This window comes from Thamnophis elegans, chromosome 1 (genome assembly GCF_009769535.1).
Source record: "Thamnophis elegans isolate rThaEle1 chromosome 1, rThaEle1.pri, whole genome shotgun sequence".
NCBI lineage: Eukaryota > Metazoa > Chordata > Lepidosauria > Squamata > Colubridae > Thamnophis > Thamnophis elegans.
This window is the reverse complement of record NC_045541.1, coordinates 116,754,904-116,770,450: the sequence shown is the minus strand read 5'-3', so window position 1 is coordinate 116,770,450 and position 15,547 is coordinate 116,754,904. Positions and strand designations below refer to the sequence as shown.

The window sequence follows — 15,547 nt, the reverse complement described above, 5'->3', positions numbered from 1 at the left end:
TACTGTTTGTGTGTGTAATAAGGAGAGAAGGAGAGAAAAATCAGGAACTGTTTGTACTGCAATGAATGCATTGCTTTAGGATTCAGGACAGATAATGATTGGTTACTTCATCTAGGATTATGGTGGTAAAGTTTGACTCTGCAGTTATTTCTTGGGCTAGAAAAAACGCACAGTCCTTTCTTGTTTTCTTATCCAGAAATCACGTTGGGCGGAGTCAGCAACATGCATATATGATTCTTGTCTTTTGGGATGTGCCAGGGAAGAGCAACAACAGATTTGAGCGTTGTCTGTCTGCCAACTAACTGCTCAACTGTTTCTAGAGTTTATGAAAAGACGATTTGACAAGAATGGAGACCACAGAAGAGAAGGTAAGGAAGAGAATGCTATTGCTTTCTCTATTTTTTTGAGGAAGCTCTGCTGAGAAATCTTAACAACTGGGTACATTCCCTCTAAACGTTCAGACAATCTGAATTTTCTGAAATGATAAAATGTTGGCCCTATTTCAAATTTTGAATAGTTTCTGGTTTTTTTGATAAACGGTTGTGTTCTCTCTCTACAGCAGTGGCTCCCAACGTGGGGCCCATGCCCCATAGGGGGCAATTTGATTTTTAATAGGGGCAATTTGAACTTTGTTTAAACCAAGTTAATGGCCTTTTAGGCTTCCTCCACGTGAGTGGAGTTCCCTTTTTGAGTAAAGTAAGAATTATATGTCACAGGAGGGGGCGAGGGTTGTCAGGATTTTAAAGATGCTTAGGTGGGGCATGGCCAAAATAAGGTTAGGAGCCACTGCTCTACAGGAAGAAGAAGATACTAATTGATTACTGGGTGGGTTTGAACATTATAAAATTGGTTGAGCAATGAAAGGAATGGCTAAAAATTAATTTTATGGACAAAGCAAACTTCTTAAGAATGTCAATCAACTCCTTGTTGTTGATGTATTATTTTAAAAGGATAGGAACAGAAAAGTGATTCAAGAAGGTGTCAAAAATTGCCACATGTGCTGGTAAAAAAGTAACAAGAACAGCAACCAGTAGCTGGGAGAATGCGAATTGCCTTTCAAAATCTCACTCTTAAGTAGCAGGTTTGGGGAGAAAATCTGGCTGTTCATTTGGATTTCAGCACATTAATTCATTAATCTTGCTTCCGTAGCTTTGGTTTCATACTGATTATTAGTCCTGCTTGTTTGCTTGTTTGTTTTTTGTTGTGGTTGTTGTTTAAAAGAAATCTAGAAGTCTTTGAAACCATCACCAATGAAATGTTGGAACGAATTAGGTATTATTTTAAAAAAACAAATTATAAGCTGTAGCTAACGTTTTGTGAGATTGTACTGTTGATTTCTTGGTGGCTGCCTGCATCATTCAAAACCATCAAGGAAGCATCAAAGGAAGTTGGTGCTTGCTGCATTTCAAAGTTTGTCATTTAAGGATGAAGGGGCACACCTTTCTGCATGCAAAGAAAAACTTAGTTCCCTTTATTCAGTTCACCAATCAACTTGACTTTCTCTTTTTCTTTATTTTTTCTTAAGAGTTTTTTTTAATAAAATAAAACCATAAAAAAGAAAAAAATAAGAGAATTTAAATAAAGAAAAGAAGTAAAAAGAGGAAGAACATGCTAATTATGACTTCTGTCCCTCTTTCTATCCAGTAGTTGCAGTCTCTCACTCCTTCCTCTTCTTCTTTAACCCCTTTTAGTCCTAAACATAATCATAATCGGGCTTCTTTTCTTTTCAGCAAAAAAATCCACAGTTTCCAGTCTTTCAAGTACCATAGTTCTATAGATCCTGGATATATGATTTCCCAATATACATTTTTATATCCATTTGACTCTGTGTATTGCATGCTTTATATGCAATTAACTAAATGTACTAATTAGACTAATGTTTTTTTTAAAACACAATGTTCTCCAGTCACTGTTGCTTTTATATTGATAAGACAGGGACTCCTTAGGAGAGTCAGGATATCTGGAAATCTGCTGTATGGAGTCTGTGATGTCCTTTGAGCTTGGTTGCTTCCTTTGAGATGTTTCATTACCTGACCAGGTAACATAATATTCCTAATCAGTAATGAAACATCTACAAAGAGATGAGCTAATTTATCTTGAATGGGTTTTTGGGATGGATGTTTTTTGGGAGGAGAAAAGACCGGCTACTAGCCAGAGAACTGAGGAAAATTAGTACAAGGATTATACAAGAAGTTAATACAAGAAGTTAATGGATACATGTCTCTGCAACAGTAGGAGATTCTTTAATTATTTTCCTTAGCAGGGTATTAATATTAATAAGTATTAATATTTAGACAAGACAGAATGAAAAGTGAACTGTGCACCTTTGCTACTGTAAAGCTCCTTTGAAACAATGTTTAATTAATTATATAACTGCAATTATATATGTAAAGAAGGTGCAATTCAGCAATTTCATACAGCAAGTTGATGAAACCAGATCTGGAAATGCTACTTTGACTCTCCCTCACCCACGTGTTGTATTTCTTGGGAAGATGCAGATTTCTGTGCCGCAGTCAAAGAAGGTGATGTCAGGGTTTGAGTAAATCTATGAAAAGTCGGAAGGGAGGAAGAAGGCCTTAGGGCACAGACCAAGAACCAAGACTCTGGAAGTTGGGTGCAGATGGGTGTACAAGTATATTTCTCTGACTGTGAGATGATTACAGGTTCACCTAGGCTACCAAATTTGCTAAGAAACTGCTGATCAATTAAAAGGTCTATAATTTTGATGCTAAAAATAAGGCAGCTTTGGCTGGTAAAAAATGAACTTGTCTGGCTAGTTGTATAATTTCATGTTGTTTGAAACCAGTCGATTATATAACAGGAACTGGAACTACAATTCTATAGGCAGCTTTGAAGGGAAATAATTAATGGTGTGTACATTAAAAGATGGAGCAACTATATTTTTAGGCTTTAATTGAATGCATAACAAGTGCTGGAATTTCTATGTGCAGGGTAAATGCGGCACTTCTTGTTTTATGATCTCAATGTCTATAACTTCTCATTTATTTCTACTATAATAAAAATGATGAAAGATAATAAAATGGCTGTATTACAAAATGCTAAACATGGGAATCCTTATATGCAAGCACAAAGTATGACTTTCTTTTTTAAAGCATCATGAAAGAAAGCATAAAGGACAGAGACAAGCAGGAAGCTTGGAAAGAAAAGAATAAAAATTCATAAAATAAAATAAAAATCATAGTCAATGGAAGTTTAACAGACTCTTTTCAAATTGGAAAAGGTACAAGACAGGGTTGTCCTTTGTCCCCATTATTGTTTATTATAACTTTGGAAGTATTGTTGAATAAAATACGGGGCTTGGATGGTTTAAAAGGGATCAAGATTAGGCAGCAAGAATATAGAGTCCGCGCTTTTGCGGATGATTTGGTCATAATATTGGAACAACCGCAGGAATCCAGTATGGTTTTAATGAATACGATTAATCAATATGGTCAAGTGTCTGGCTTTAAAATAAACTTAGGAAAAACCAAAATATTAGCTATAAATATGAATATTAAACAAAAGGAAGAATTAGGAGTGATGCTAGGATGTGAGGTAGTTAAAAAAGTCAAATATCTTGGAGTTAACATTTTAACTTCAAATGGGAAATTATATAAGCATAATTATGAACCACTTTGGCATAGCATACAGACAGAGATGAAAAAATGGGAGAAATTGCACTTATCTTTGCTGGGCAGGATAGCGGCAGTGAAAATGAACATTTTACCAAAATTTTTATTTCTTTTCCAAATGTTACCTATACTTAAAAAAGATGCGAACCTTTTAGAATGGCAGAAGGGTATCAACAAATTTGTGTGGGCAGGAAAGAAGCCGAGGGTAAAGATGAAAATAATGCAAGATGTACGTGAGAGAGGAGGATTGAAACTACCTAATTTAAAACTATATTATGATGCAGTGGCATTATCTGTAATTAGTGATTGGATTCATTTAACCAATGATAGAATATTGAACATTGAGGGACACGATCTGGTATTTGGTTGGCATGCTTACCTGTTATTCAACAAAAAATTGGATAAGAACTTTAAAAGTCATATTTTGAGAAATGCTTTATTGCGGGTTTGGAAGAAATACCAATATAAATTAAATGACAAGATACCCATGTGGGCAATTCCTAGACATGCAATTGAAAATATGAATACAGCACAAAAACAGGATAGATTTACTTACAGACAGCTTCTTACCTCGGAAAGGGGGGTATTACAATTAAAATCTTTAGAGGTATTAAAAGAAGAGAAGGTAGTTCAAACATGGTTCCAGTATGGGCAATTACAGGCTAGGTGGAAAATAGATCAAAAAATTGGCTTTATTCAAGTTGAGGATAATCTGTTTAAACAAATAAGAGATCAAAGCTTAATGCATATAAAGAGGATATATAATGTATTAATACAGATGGATTCGGAAACAGAATTAGTTAAAGATTGTATGATAAAATGGGCTCAAAATATTGAGGAACCAATAATGTTGGATACATGGGAAAGAATTTGGGTAAGAAATGTGAAATTTACACAAGCTCAAAATCTGAGAGAAAATTTTTACAAGATGTTTTATAGATGGCATTTAGATCCTAAAAAGTTGGCTTCTATGTTTCCGAATGTACAGCCTAAATGTTGGAGGTGTGGTTCTCTCGATGCTACATATTATCATATATGGTGGACCTGCCAAAAGGTTAAGGCATTTTGGATAAAAATATGGTGGGTCATGCAAAATGTTTTTAAAAAAAGGATAAAGTTTATTCCTCAGTTATTTTTACTAGGTATATGTAGTGATTTTACAGTGGTAGAGACCAATTTGATTCTGCACCTGATAACTGCAGCAAGACTGTTGGTAGCGCAATATTGGAAGAAGGAAGACTTGCCTACAATCCAAGAATGGACATTGAAAGTAACAAACTTAGCTGAAATGGCTAAAATATCGGCATATCTCAAAGATCATTCAAATGAGAGATATAAACGAGACTGGAAAAAATGGATTGACTATATACAAAATAAATACGGGACTAAGAAATTCCAGTTAGCCTATGCTTAAGATCAGAAATGATTTAAACTGTTAAAAGTTAGTTCAGTAAGAAGAAGCTAAGTTCAATGTAGAATGTCATTAATTTCTTAATTTCTTTTTTCTCAATAGATTTTAGACTGTGTTAGTTAAAAATCCATACCGTGTACGGGTTCTGGGAAGTCGGGGGGGGAAGGAGGAGGGGGGATGGGGGGGTGGAGGGAGGGAGGGGTACACACAACAAAAAAAATTGTATTTCAATGTCTTAATGATTGACAAATGATGACATATTTGTGTTTGTTTTTTTTTTTTAAAGAAAAATAAAAAAGTTCTCTTAAAAAAAAAAATAATAATAAAAAAAAAAAGAATAAAAATTCTGTAAGGTTTTGAATACAACACACTTTGACTTATAAGGCAAAAGTTATAACTGGATGAAGACATCCTTAGATAGAAGTACAGCATTAAGAAACCATTTTTAAAAGAGAAGCTTTTATTGTATCTCCTTTTATGTGCATTTTGATACTTTAATGGTATATATACAATTTCATTGTGTGTGTGTATATACACAGAAAATGGTACACATGAAAATACGCATGACAAGGAACTCATCAACAAGAATGGAAAGTAATAGATAGAATATTTGTAACTCAGAATTGAACTGTTGTGTCCTTGGTGCTCTCTGAGCTTGGTGGTTTTTCTTGCAGACATTTCATTACTAAACTAGGTAACATCATCAGTACTAGAAGGGGGTGGTATGTGCTCTTATTTTTATATATTAGTGAGTTGCCCTGTCAGTATTGGTGTTCTTGGTGATTTCCTGATTAGGCTGTTGTTTACTGTTAGCTTGTTTTCTGGGTTGGTAGTTCCTTGATTATCGTTTACTTTTTGATTGTTTGTCTAATATTAATCTTGATGTTAATCTCTGCAATACTCAAAGTAACTCTGCAGAAAAATTAATTACCATGGTTAGATTTCAAAATTCTAACAATTATTCTATCAGCAATATAGATTTTTCCAGAAATCCCAGTGCTGCATGTTTCCTGAGCTTGCCACTTTTACAGAGCTTAATATAAAGCCCTTTCACATGAACACATAAATTACATAACATAAAAATAAAAACATATAGGAATTAAGCATCGCATAATGTTCATCAACAAATCTAAGAGATGGGTCGTAACACAGAGATTATTGTATAATCATGGCCCTTTTCATGTTTGTTTGCAAGGACTTCTCATAAGGAAAGTAAGCTGAATTTGGAAAGTATAATAATTTAACTACTGAAGATAATAAAATATGAATATTCAATATAGCAACCATAGTCTGCAGTATGGTGATGATCAGGAAGTAAACTAGAAAACATCTGAAAATTAAAAGAACAAGGAAAGTATGCATTTCATGAGTTTTAGGGATACTAAACCAGGATGGCCCTTCCCTTCTGCACTGCACCCGAACTCCAAAGCAGCATCTAAGGATCTTTTATAGCTGTGCATTGCAGGGAAATATCATAAGCGGATATAATATAATATAATATAATATGATATGATATGATATGATATGATATGATATGATATGATAATAATATAATATGATATAATATGATATGATATAATATGATAATATAATATAATATGGTAATAATATGATATAATATGATAATAATATGATATGATATGATAATGTGATATGATATAATATGATAATAATATGATATGATATGATATGATATGATATGGTATGGTATGGTATGGTATGGTATGATATATGACATGACATGACATGACGATATGATATGATAGATATAATAATAATATAATATGATATGATATAATATGATACTAATATAATATGATACTAATATAATATAATATGATATGATAATAATATGATATGATATGATGATATGACATGACATGACATGACATGACATGATAATAATATAATATGATATAATATGATAATAATATAATCTAATATGATGTAATAATATATGACATGGCATGGCATGGCATGGCATGGCATGGCATGGCATGGCATGGCATAACATAACATAACATAACATAACATAACATAACATAACATAACATAACATAACATAACATAACATAACATAACATAACATAACATAACATAACATAATATCATAAATAGCAGTGCTTTACACCCCTTCCTAAGTGGTTTACAGAGTCAGCATATTGCCCCAAATGAAAAACATGGATGCACATGCTAGATGCTAGGGACTGACTCAGGTCCTCATTGTTGGCTTTTTTTCCATTGCAGAACCATCTATTTCCATTATCCCTGCTGTCAGTCAAGATTCTGAAAGCCAGTATCATCAGTTCTTATACGCCATGTAAGTTCCTGGCATGTTATGGTTGAAAAATATAGTTGAATTACTTAATTGCGTTGATCTCACAGAAACATACATTTAGAAAAACCGAGTTCAGAATTTTAGAGATTATTTTGTGATTTAGGGCAAAACAAAATATAATAAATTTGATTGTTTACAGCTTATATGGAATATAATTTTTTTCAACAGCATCTCTTGCTTTTATTCCTGTTTTTCCCCACTGATTCTCTACAACTAGTCTCTAGGTTTCAATGGCCTATTAACACACCACTCTGTCTCCAACCCCAAAGCACGTCTATGAGTTTTTGGTTTTCAATTTCCATTTCCTGCAGTGAATCTTCAAATAGTGTCTTCCGGAACCCAAACCAGGACATGCTTTCTTATTACACTTTTTCTATGAAGAGAATCAGTCTTCTACCCAATTTGCACTGGTCCTACTCTTTTTTGATGTTTTATCTCATTAAGTTGAATCTCATTTCCACCTCACAAAATTGTTTCCAAAAAACTTAATAAGAGTTTCTCAGAATCTAAATTGCTGAAAAATCTTTAAATCACTTAATTTGTTTATTTATTGCATTTTTAGTCTGCCACAATCACTTTGATTCTTGGTAGTATGTATTTCAAAATCAGAATACAGCTGGAAGGGACTTTGGAGGTCTTCTAATCCAGCCCCCTGCTGAAGCAGGAGACCATATACCAGATAAATGACTGTCCAGTCTCTTCTTAAAAACCTTCAGTGATGAAACACTCACAACTTCTGGAGGCAAGCTGTTCCATTGGTTAATTGTCCTCACTGTTAGGAAGTTTCTCCTTGATTCCAGGTTGCTTCTCTCCTTGATTAGTTTTCATCCATTGCTTCTTGTTCTACCCTCAGGTGCTTTGGAGAATAGCTTGACTCCCTTTTCTTTGTGGCAGCCTCTCAAATACTGGAATACTGCTATCATGACCCCCCCCCCCCAACTAGTCATTCTTTTCTCTATACTAGCCAAACCCAAATCCCATAACTGTTCTTCATATGTTTTAGTCTCCAGGCCTTTAATCATCTTCACACTTTTTCCAAAGTCTCATAATTTTTTTTGTTAAAGTGGTGACCAAAACTGGATGCAGTACTCCAAGTGTGATTTTACAAAGACTTTATAAAGTGGTACTAATACTTTACGTGATTTTGATTCTATGCCTCTGTTTATACAACTAAGGATTGTATTAGCTTTTTTGGCTGCTGCAGCACACTGCTGACTCATATTTAAGTGATCATCCACTAGGACTCCAAAGTCCCTCTCAAAGTTTTAAATTACTGTTTAAAGACTAATGACATTACTGTTAAGGACTAATTTAATTACTGTTTAATGGCTACTAATGTATAGATTAATATATAACAAATAGAATGTAGATATATTTAGAAGTAGGTGGTACTCTTAAGGAATTTAGCCATAGGAATTTAGCCATTATATTTCTTTTGTTTATTAAGATGTGCTGATTATTTGAGAAAAAACCCCCACCAATTTCTTCTTTTTCCTGCTGTAGTTTCCACATCTCATTGCTACGTGACTTTGCACCTGCCGACAGCATCACAGGAGATATTCAAAACCCAGGCTGTCCGGAATTCTTACAACCCCGTCTGGAATGAAACATTTTATTTCAGGATCCAAACCAAAATCAAGGTAGTATAATGTGGTTGCAAAGCATTCATACTATTTGACAAGCTTACAGGATAAACAAATCCATAAAATGCTGTTGCAGAACCGACTTTCCTAAAGGAGACTGTAAAGTCATGATTTGATACTTTGAAAAGGAAAAGAAACTATTGAAACTTGTTTTCTATCATTTGGAGATGCTTGTATGCCTGAAAGTATTTATCAGAAGTTTTGTGTGTAGGCGCAGCAGAGATCAGATAGCTAATGCTCTTTGTTCAGAGATTACCACTAATCCATTGCCAAGATTGGAAACGAATATCCTGAGGTTGCCAGTAGTGAAACATATTCCATTACACATATTTAATGTGAGGGTTTTAAAATGCCAGTGACATCTGTTGTGAAAGAAAAGAGTGCTAATAATTTCTGGGAACTTACTTAATAGACAGTTTTTTTCATGGGGATTTTTTTCCTAATATGATATCCCAGAAAAAAAACGTATGGTTAGGTTTTTAGGTGAATTTACCACTTTACCTGTAAATTGGGCTGTATATTTACACTAGCATTGGAGGAATTATTTACAGCACATAAGCATCATTTTCAACATCTTAATGCTAGCTCTATGCCTTGGTCTTGGGGATTCTCATCTAAACTGGGATAGGGTTAGAGAGGGCTGGATATCATTATTAATTTGGCCCTACAGAGAATCAGGGACATGACTAAATAGATGACTTAAAGAGTGGGGAGAGGTTCCAATTTAAGATCAAGACAAAACATTCAGTATTAACAATACATCAAGATGTCATGAGCTCTAGGCAAAAGTCACAATTTTCACAATTTCCCTAAGTCTGAGTAAGTATAGCTAGACTTGATTGGTGTTGATTGCAGTAACTGAAATGCTTGGGAATAATAAAAATAAACTTTTATTTGTTAGTGGAACATGATGTTCAAGGTGCTCTTTCAAAGAACTGAACATAACTCTCTTGGCTCCCTTGGTTCTTGATACAAAAGCATTGCTATTGTCATAGGGTAGAGACCAGAGGTGGGTTGCTACTGGTTTGGCCTGGTTTGGCCAAACCGGTAGTAGCAGCGGCGAGAGGCTCTGACCACCCACCCGGATGCTTCTGTGCATGCACAGAAATGTTGTGTGCGAGCTCGCTTGGGAGCGCGCCCAAACTGGTAGTAAAAAATTAGCAACCCATCTCTGGTAGAGACCATGATTTTGGGTTGAGATGAGAATTCAGGGCTGGCTATTCAAGCAGAGTGGAAGAAGGTTTGCTAATCCCTCAGTACTATCTTCCTGGAATTGCCAAATGACCATAATTATTAATCTGGCTCCTGTTCTTCCTTCTCTATCTCCTTTATCTGAAGGGTCCATAATTTTGAGCAATAAATTGAGACACCATAAACTGGAGCAATATTATGGAGATAGGATCTTGTACTTTCCCAAAGGCTTGGGGTAAAAATGGCAGCCTTTTATTTTGAGAGCAAAGTTTCCGAATAGGAAAAAAAGGTAATTATCACTCATCTGCAGACAGGGATTTGCCATAACAGATGGTATCAAGAGTTGTGGAGAGAAATGAGAATCTCTTAAAAAATAAACCTTCCCCATAAAATAGAAATGGACACAAAGAAGATATTATGAAAAATAGTTCTTTTCCACAAATTTTAAAGAGCTAGAATTGTTGCCTGCTGAAGCTTCATATGCCTCTTGGATTTACATGATAGTGGAGAATATATAGAACTTTTAACTGCTTTCTCCATTGATTATCCAAAATAATATTCAGATTGTGTGTGTGTGTGTGTGTGTGTGGTGTGGAGATAAAAGCAGTAAATAAATGGATACTGTATATAAGTAAATAAATTAGAAAATGTACAGAGTTTATGAGATTGACTAATTAGATTTCTTACTCTGAGTATAATCAGTTTTCCTGGTCAAATTCCATCAATTTGGAAGAAAATATTACAATAGAAATACCTACATTGTCATCAGTAAAAAGGAGCATGCAATTGCCATTTCTTTTCTTCTATTCCTAGAATATCATCCAGCTGGAAGTTTGCGATGCTGATTCAGTTACCAACCATGATATTCAATTGATTGTTCTTTTTGATTTGTCAAAACTCCAGCCTGGAAATCCAGTCCTTGAGAAATTCTCCTTAAAACCAAAGGTGAGGGCTAAATACTCTATTTTGCAGATAATGTAGGTTACATTTATTCCTTAACCCTAATGGATTTTCTTTTCCCAAGTTTATTAAATGGTATGTTTCATGGGTTTTGTGGAAAGAAAGCACAGAAAAGGAGTGTCCTTATAAAGGGGATTATGGTTCCAATCACATAACATCTCAATTTCCCTTCCCTTCCCCTCTGCTCTCCTCTATTCTCTTCTCTTCTCCCATTTGGTGGACTGCATATATTAATGTTGTCTTCGTTACTGTGCATTTTATAAATGTTTTTCTGTTACCAGAAACAAGAACAACCTTATCGTTATGAATTTCTAGAAGTGGAATTCAAGCTGTCAGATGTGTAAGTGATTTGAAAGCTGATATGAAACATTAAGGTTTGGTCCTTGGAAAATTCCTCCTTTGAATTATTCAGCAGATAATAAAGCTTGTTTTCTGGGTATTTGGGTATCCTATTCTATCTTACCTTACCTTGTCCTACCCTATTTTGTTTAGTAAGCCATAGAATTCTGCAATGATCTATGATGGAATTCCATATAAATATATTCTGATACATTGCCTGGGTTTATGTAACACAACAGACTGAAAGACAGATCTCTGTTCATATAGCATACTGTAGCCAAATAAATGAAACATACATGATGTAACTTTGTCCTGATTTATACAATATGCTAAACCATGCTGGAGTTCTTGCAGATGTTGAACCACTAATTTTCCATCCCTATTTTAGTTCATATTATGTGAAAACAATCATTTGGGTGTTCTACTAGCTCTTCTATGTGGCGTTCTATAATTAGAACAGAATCACCCTTACAACTTTACCTCAGAATGAGTTTCTTCTCCCAAAAACTTCCTCAAACGTTTTTTGATTGTTGCATCTGTTTCCTTAACAATGGAAGTAGCCAGTTTCTGTACTGCATTGTCAGAACCCGGATCCTGGCATGTCAGTTTGATTTGGACAAGGATTATTACCCACTAATTCTGCATTAGTCTGAGTTTAAGGAACTACATTTCTTATTTTTGTTTATAGATTGCATATGTTAGAAGTTACTGCATAAAATGGGTCAGTTTATAGTCTATTTGGTCACCAAAAGATTTTTTCCTTTTTCTTTTTTTGCTTCCATAATAATTATAAGCAATTGGATCTTTTCATGGTGACAGCCACACTTCCTGTAATGGCTCCATCTCTACTCAAGGAGGTTCTCTAGGCCAAGCATGAGCCCTAATCCAGATACTTTTATTTTTGTAGGTGGAAGAGGAAAGAGCTTGCTTTATTTATTAAATGTATAATCTGCCCTTTTGATTCTATAAGCACTGATGGCAAATTTACAACAAGAAAGAAAAATACAAAAGGTGCTTAACTGACAAATTAATTTTTAATTCAGTGCTGTACTGAAGTACTGCTGGGATTTTTTAATTTTTGGATTATTATTTATTATGATTGAGCAGTGTGGTGGTCTAGAGATAAAGACTCTTGGCCCACACTCAGGAGGCTGAGATTTCAATTCTAGGCAGTGATGAATGTTTCTCTATTAGGGCACAAAGAATAAATATTTGCTGTGAACTCTATATAGGTATCAGGAAGGGTATCCAACCAGTAAATGCTCAGCTCCATTCAGTCACCCTGACTCCACCCTAATACAAGGGATTACAGAGTCATAAAAAGAAAAAAAATTATTATGGTTGGTTACATAGTCAGTCAAATGTTTAGGTTGGATTTGGCACTTTTATCAATCTATCAAGTCCTTCCCAAAGATCTAGGATAAGCAGATGTTATTGAGATATTAGATATGCTTTCCAAGCAGTACTTCCCATTTTCAATTGATTGAGGGTGACTTTGCCAATGTGAATGGTGTTCAAGTGATGCTACAGTTGTTATTATTATAATTTGGATTTGGTTTTTCCACACTTCATTAAGTTTTATTGGTGCAACTTTAAATTCAGTTCATGGATAAACTGATAAAAATGTACTGAGTAAAAAAGTTTACTCTGTGTCACAATGCACAAACATCTAGATTTATCAGACTGTCTGTCTGGCAATTTATAGAATAGGAGTGTCGGCAACTGTTTGTATTGCCTTTCCTGTCCTTGTCAGTCATTCACAAAGACTTATTTCTAAAACAGCAAACACTGACAACGTTGGTCTTACTTACATTAGCTTAGCTTTATTGAGTAGCCTACAGGCTATATCAAAATACAAGTTTCAAACATGTATTACCAATAAAATCCTATAAAAAATTAAAATAAGAATAGGATAAAATGCAATAATTATGGGATAAAATACAATAATTTAATGCATAAATATGTAAAATAGAATAAAATAACATAAAATTATATATCACCCCAACAATTAACTCCAATCAGGCCCACATATGCTGATCTCAATTAGATGAGGTCTTACTTGTACTTGTTTGTTTATTTTTCTTTTTTCCGTCTGCTTTTTAGGCAACTTCCTCCTGAGCAACTGATTTCTAATGGTGTCCTAGTGGTAAGGATTCTTTTTCTGGAGTCTTCCTGAAGCTTTCTCTAATGTGGTGCTCCTTAGAGGTGCTGGGTCTGTGTTATTAACCACATGGGCTGGAAAGTCTGCAAGATGCAGGTTGAGAGAAATGGGTATATGCCCTCGTTTTTCTCCATTAGGAAGGACTGCATTGTGGGATATGATGTAATGCAAGGAAAGAAATAGACCAGAAGTTCTAGACACAATGTTGCATCTTTGGTTTTCACAGGCCCGTGAACTTTTCGCTCTGGATGTAAAAGTGAGCAAGGAAGATAATGAGAAGATTTTGAAAGGTATGTCCTCTGTGTGTGTGTGTGTGTGTGTGTGTGTGAGAGAGAGAGAGAGAGAGAGAGAGAGAGAGAGGGAGAGGGAGGGAGGGAGGGAGGGAGGGGGAGAGAGGGAGGGAGGGAGGGGGAGAGAGAGAGAGAGAGAGAGAGAAAGAGAGAGAGAGAGAGAGAGAGAGAGAGAGAGAGAGAGAGAGAGAGAGAGGAGGGAGAGAGAGAGAGGGAGAGGGAGGGAGGGAGGGAGGGAGGGGGAGAGAGGGAGGGAGGGAGGGGGGAGAGAGAGAGAGAGAGAGAGAGAAAGAGAGAGAGAGAGAGAGAGAGAGAGAGAGAGAGAGAGAGAGAGAGAGGAGAGCTTTAATCAGTATGACCCTTGCAGTTTTCAAGTGGCCTGCCATTGCCTGTGTCTTAAGGCTGAAAAAGAGGAACTGGCCCAAGGTCACCCAACTGGCTTGTGGCTAAGGTGGGGCTAGAATGCATGGTCCCTGGTTTCCAGTGGTGGGTTTCAAAAATTGTTCGAACCTACTCTGTGGATGTGGCCTCATTTGTGGGAGTGGCTTGCCACCCATGTGACCGGATGGGAGTGGCTTGCCACCCATGTGACTGGATATGAAATTATGAATTAGTACTTAGGTCGGTTCAAGTAGCTATTCAGAAACTCTGGCATTGAAGCATGCAAGTCTTAAAGCTGTCAAGTTACAAGATCCTTGCACCCATAACCCTTTAGAAAAAAAACTAGGGGTCTTCAAACCTGACAGCTTTATGAATTTATGATGCAAAATGGCATTTCTGTAACTATTAACAAATCTGGGTCATATGCAAAGGATCAAAATAGTTTAAAATCCTCCCAATGCTTGTGAATTCTTGGAAAAATATTATGGATTCTTTTTCAGGAATTCTCCCCACCTCTGTTTTGCATTAGAACTTGCCATTTGCAATTATATTGAAATGGTTAAGTGACGCAATTTTGAACTGTGAAAATAAGCTACTTTCTCAACTGTGTTGAAAAGGAAAGCAAAGAAGTCATTCAAGACAAGAACTGATGCTCAGTTCTGGAGATTAAAAGGACTTTTCACTGAGTATAAATGACAGATCTGGCAGCCCTGACAATACCTTCCTGATTGCCTTTGCAGATTTTCAAGATTGAGTCAGGACACATTTTCCAGATGTGCCCATGGTAAACAAAAAAAGTGCAGATGCTGATAATATTGAAAAGGCCCCTGAAAAGTATTTTTTTTTTATTCTGCTGCATCTTGCCAGTTCAGTCTCATTTATTATGTATTTATATGCGTTTCTTGACTAGCATTTAGGGAAGATGAGCGGCCAAGAAATTTAAGAATAAATTTAAAAATAATAATCTTATAAGGCTATTCTAGTTCAATATTGTATACTTTTTGATATTTAATTCTTGGTATGCAATAATATTTGGAGTAGACTATATTGGATATAATGTGCAGTGGTAGTTCATGATCCCTATCAGTATTCATGCTAACAACACCTTTTTAGAAGCATAAATCTCTGACATCTACCGTATTTATCGGCGTATAACACGCAGTTTTAAAACTAAAATTGCAAGCTTAAACCCTGCCTGCGT

General features: G+C 35.3%; 1 protein-coding gene across 1 annotated transcript in view; it reads left to right on the top strand.

Annotated features, from left to right (window-relative positions):
- The first annotated feature begins 202 nt into the window (after positions 1-202).
- The window catches only part of LOC116505965 (cytosolic phospholipase A2 beta-like), a 37,593-nt gene continuing 22,248 nt past the window's right edge, over positions 203-15,547 (top strand). Inside the window, exons 1-7 of the mRNA XM_032213479.1 lie at positions 203-368; positions 7,291-7,363; positions 8,885-9,021; positions 11,029-11,160; positions 11,457-11,515; positions 13,618-13,660; positions 13,902-13,965. Coding sequence (XP_032069370.1) covers positions 348-368; positions 7,291-7,363; positions 8,885-9,021; positions 11,029-11,160; positions 11,457-11,515; positions 13,618-13,660; positions 13,902-13,965 — 529 coding nt within the window. The 5' untranslated portion in view covers positions 203-347. The remainder of the gene's footprint in view (positions 369-7,290; positions 7,364-8,884; positions 9,022-11,028; positions 11,161-11,456; positions 11,516-13,617; positions 13,661-13,901; positions 13,966-15,547) is intronic.